This window comes from Apis dorsata, unplaced genomic scaffold, assembly GCF_000469605.1.
Source record: "Apis dorsata unplaced genomic scaffold, Apis dorsata 1.3 scaffold_1114, whole genome shotgun sequence".
NCBI classification, from domain to species: Eukaryota; Metazoa; Arthropoda; class Insecta; order Hymenoptera; family Apidae; genus Apis; species Apis dorsata.
In genome coordinates this window covers 45,545-50,706 of record NW_006264212.1, presented here as the reverse complement: position 1 = coordinate 50,706, position 5,162 = coordinate 45,545, and the positions used below count along the sequence as shown (strand labels likewise).

The window sequence follows — 5,162 nt, the reverse complement described above, 5'->3', positions numbered from 1 at the left end:
TAATATATAATATATTAATATATTAATATATAATTATACTTATATAATATATAATATATTAATATATAATTATACTTATATAATATTAATATATTAATATATAATTATATTTATAGAATATATTAATATTATATAATGCATATATAATGTATATCCGATAATGTTTAAATATTAAGAAAATAACTTTGTAATGAAGTGAATATATTATACTAAACAAATTAATTCTAGAATTTCGTTATAACATTTGTTTATTATAGCATACTTTGAAAGTATATTTAAAATTATATTTAAATATTTAAAATATTTAGTATCTACAATTTAAGTTCATTATGTACAGTAAAATTAAAAAATAATTATTTAATTTATTCATATTAAAAAGAAGATAGTCGAAATTTAATTTTTAAATTTGCCAACTTCAAATTCAAAAATTTGTGAGATGTCAAAACTTTCAAAATCCAGAATATTTTTTTTTTCTTTTTAATATCCGTTTTCAAGAATTGATATTTTAAAAAATTAAATTTTTTAAAATAACAATTCTTTAAATTGAGATTTGCAATCAATAATAGATGATTTTTAACATATTATTATCTTAATAATAATAGTTTAATCTATATTATTAATGAAATCATATGTTTAAATATGAAATTTAATACAAGTAATTTTGAAACATTTATTAAATATTTATGTATATCAATAATTTTTAATAACAATATTTTAGGTTTTATGTTTAATTTTAGTATTTTAATTTAAATATTCTATCAATTTTGTTAAATTCTTTGCTGATAGGTACATCCATTTATAATATTTTATTCAAGTATAGAAAATGTTTTCCTCAAAATAGTAAAATTTCTATTTTTTATTAAAATCATATAATGATTGAAAATATAAATCATTTTGTCTTACATCTAATTGTTGCAAATAGAAAAGAAATATATATGAATTATAGAATTCTATTTATCTGAATATATTAAATATATTTATTTAATATATTTATTTAATATATAAATATTTGAATAAAAAATATAATATATTATATATTATATTATATTTTATATATATATATTTTAAATATTATTCTTTTAGATTTTAGAAGATGAGAAAATTGAAAAATTGTTAAGAAGGATATACATAATGTAAATATATTCATACGATATTTTTAAAGAATCTATTCTACAAATTCTACAAAATTCTACAAAAGTTAGTAGAAAAGATGTCGATTGAAATTTATTTATTAATTATTAAGCATTATTTAAAATTTATTAATAAACAAAAACATATTATATAATTTATTAATAAATACAAGCAATTGAAGTTTGTATTACATAAGACAGAGATATAATGAGATTGCTTTATTTCCACTATATTGTATTATCATGCTATGCGATTGAGTTCTTTCTCGCCTCATTTCATTTAACGTGAACTTAAATTGTTTATAATTTCTTTTGTTTTAATATAAATTGCATATATTTAACTTTTTTTTCTCTATAATCGAGCCTCTAATAATATTCCATATAATGATATGTGAGTTTAATTATATAATATATATAATATATAATATATAATATATATAATTATATAATATATAAATTAAACTGATTTTAATAGAAGTTATTATATTTTTATACTTAATTATAAATTAATAATTATTTCTTTTTTATTACAATACATATTTAATTCTTTAATAATTTAAAAGTTAAAAAAAATAAATTATAAATAATAATTATAAATAAATTATGAATAATTTAAAATTTATAAGATATTTATTATTTTTCTATGTTTTGAGTTTGAAAATCAATAAATAAGTCTTGCATGCAATCAAAAAAATAAAAAATATTTATTAACTATTAAATATTGGAGATTGTTTTTAAATAAAAACAAAAGACGAAAAAATGATAATAGAATTTTCTGATCGATAATATTATATATGTTAAAAAAATTAATATTTTAATGTGTGATATTGTGCTGCAGCTTTATTTCTGCATAATATTGTAAATGTATAATGCATAAATATATTCAAAAGAATATTATTAATTAATTTAATATTTTAAAAGTTTAGAAATATATACATTTAAAAATAGTATTAATATTGTTTTGATTATATTTTTTGTATTATTAATATATATATATATAAAAAAATATTTTTTTCTCTTGTTTTTATAATAAATAAAACTTAAATAAAATTTAAATAAAAAAATTGAAACATTTTTTAATCACATTTCGAAATTTTATTAAATAGCAAAAGGATTAATGATTTATCAATGCTTAAAAACCAATATCAATTAATATCTCCTAATATCAAAGTGTTCATTCCAAACAAAATTCTAAAGTTAGAAATTAAAAATTTAATTATCATTGATTGAATTCACTTATTTGAATATGAATAAACTCTTTATTATACAAATAAAAATATAAAATATTTTTCATCTCTCGAAAGATTCAGATAATATTGTAACTCTACTGTAAATTAAAAAGAAATTCTACATACCTCGCCAACAGATGTGGCAAGAAGATTGACGATTTTCTCATGCGGTACAGCAACAACACTTTGATTGTTGATTTCGATAATTCTGTGACCCACTCGAACACCTCCTCTTTCAGCGATTCCACCTCTCAATAGACTACATATTACTCCGTTTTGTACACTAAATCCTAACTGATATTTGGTGTCAGGTCTTTTGATTTTAACTTCAACTACTGGCGCGCACGGAACGACAGTTAACTTGACAACTGTCTGATTCTTTGAGTTCTTGATGTAAGTTTGACAAGTAGAAAGAGGCAAGCCAACTAACGAAACACCATTTATAGCTATTATCTGATCACCAATATTTAATTGTCCACAACGAGCAGCCGCACCAGCTGGTGCCAGATTTGCAATTACAACAGTTGGTAGCATAGAACCCCATCCAGATTCGACAATTACCACACCTAAAATTTCACCTTTTGCCTTAGGTACTACAACCTGTAAATATAATAACGAAATATTTTTTAATTCTGAAAAATGAAAAGAAATTGCTTTTTTATTTAGTTTTTATTAATTAAAAACGAAACTATTATTCATTATTACATTTAAATATTATTTTATGAAAATAAATAAAAATATTAACACAAATTAAATTTTTATATCAATTTATAAAATTTAAAATAAATATTAAAATAATAATAATAAATTAATTTATCTTATTTTTTAATAAGATAATTTTTTAAAATATAATTTAAACAATATTAAATTAAACAATATTAAAAATAAATTATAAAAAAATAAATATTTCTAATCAAAATGATATCATTTCATATTATATTAAGTTAATCACAATTAATTCTTCTTTTCCACAAATTTGAAAATTTTATTTATTTGTTTTTTTTTTTACATATATTATCATTTTGTCTTTGAAAAACGCGTTAAACAAAAGAATTAATTGCGATTAATATTCTTCTATATTATTAATGGATATTCCATACAGGATGTTATATTTATACGTGAATGAGAATATCTTATAAGGTATTGAATTTATTAAAATAATTTCTTATAAAAATTATTTTGTATAAAAGGATACATTATGTGATATAAATAGTTTTTGTTTGAATGAAGTAGTGAAAAAGATTTAAAAATCAAAACAATGTTTTTAAATAATATACTATAGTTTTTTACTTATTTGAAGAATAAAGTTAAAAAATAAATTAATTTTGAACATTGAGTAAATATTGAGATGAATTCAACGATCAATTATATCATATTATATCATATTATTTCATGTAGCAAAATTAATGAAATCGAAATTGTCAATATGTATAATTATTTAATATAGTTAGCTGAATATTTGTCGTTTCAAATTATGTATTTTTTTGTATCAGACCGATTCAAATTTTATCCAAACTTACTTATTATGAAAAGATATCTGTTATAATAAACATAAAAAAGAAAAAATTATTTCAGATAATATTAATAATGAATTTTAATAATATTTTTGACAATAAATAAAATATAGTATTAGTTGCAAAAATTTTTTTTTATGGAATTATTTAAAAAATACAATTTTTCAAATATAAAATTAAATGAATTACATTTAAAAATTATAATTGTATTCAAAAAAATATCAGAAAGAATATTGAAAAATGTGAAAAAATAATTTTTAGAAAGACTATATTTTTAATAATAGTAGATAGTTAAAGAAAAATAAATAAAAAAATAATTATTAAATTTTAATTATTACGATCAATAATGGAAAGTGAAAATTAAAATTTATTATATATATTATAATATATTATAATATCATCTGAAACGATTTCTATTCTTTTTTTCTTTTTTTTGCTAAAAAAATCATAATTAATCTTTCAATAATAAATAATTATATAACGATATATAGTAAATAATATAATAAATATATAATAAATTTATAAAATTTAAGTCAGTTTAGCACAAGAAAATAATAGAGTCACAATTTGAAGCAAAGAAAACAATAATTTACATTAATTTTTATTATATGACATAATATAACATAAATAGTTTTTGTTTGAATGAAGTAGGAAAAGATTTAAAAATCAAATTTTTTTTAAATAATACACTATAATTTTCTATTTATTTGAAGAAGTTTGATTTGTCAATAACACTCGTTATAAATATATAATAAATATGAATAAATATAAAATATCAGTTAAAAAAATTCTGATTTTTAAATTTCTTTCACGATTCATTTATATAAAAATAATTTATTTTATATTAATATATCTTTTTATATCAAATAACTTTTGTAGAACACATTTTTTTAGGTTTCAATTTTTTGAGATTTTATATTCAATCATTTATGTTTGAATATAATTTAATACTTTATATATATTTGTATAGAAAATTTAAATATGAATTAATTCTGCAAAAACATTAACAGTCATATATCATTTTAATCGATACATATTTTTTTTTAACTAAATATAAATATTGATATACTTAAATATTTAATGTTTGTATATAAATAATATAAATAGTAAATATTTAGAATGAATGTACAAATATAACATATTAAAATATTAATATTTAATTAATTGATTATTAATTGATTATAATTTAATATTCATTTATTCAAATTTATAAATTAAATTTATAAATTCGAAATGAAAAAAAAATAATGTATAAAAATTCCTCAAAAAAAGCGAATATTGTAATAATT

General features: G+C 16.6%; 1 protein-coding gene across 1 annotated transcript in view; it reads right to left on the bottom strand.

The window, feature by feature from the left end:
* Positions 1 to 2,449: 2,449 nt before the first annotated feature.
* LOC102677771 (protein lin-10-like) overlaps positions 2,450 to 5,162 on the bottom strand; it is a 14,163-nt gene continuing 11,450 nt past the window's right edge. The window contains exon 4 of the mRNA XM_031514688.1: positions 2,450 to 2,959. Within this exon, the coding sequence (XP_031370548.1) occupies positions 2,465 to 2,959 (495 nt within the window). The 3' untranslated portion in view covers positions 2,450 to 2,464. The remainder of the gene's footprint in view (positions 2,960 to 5,162) is intronic.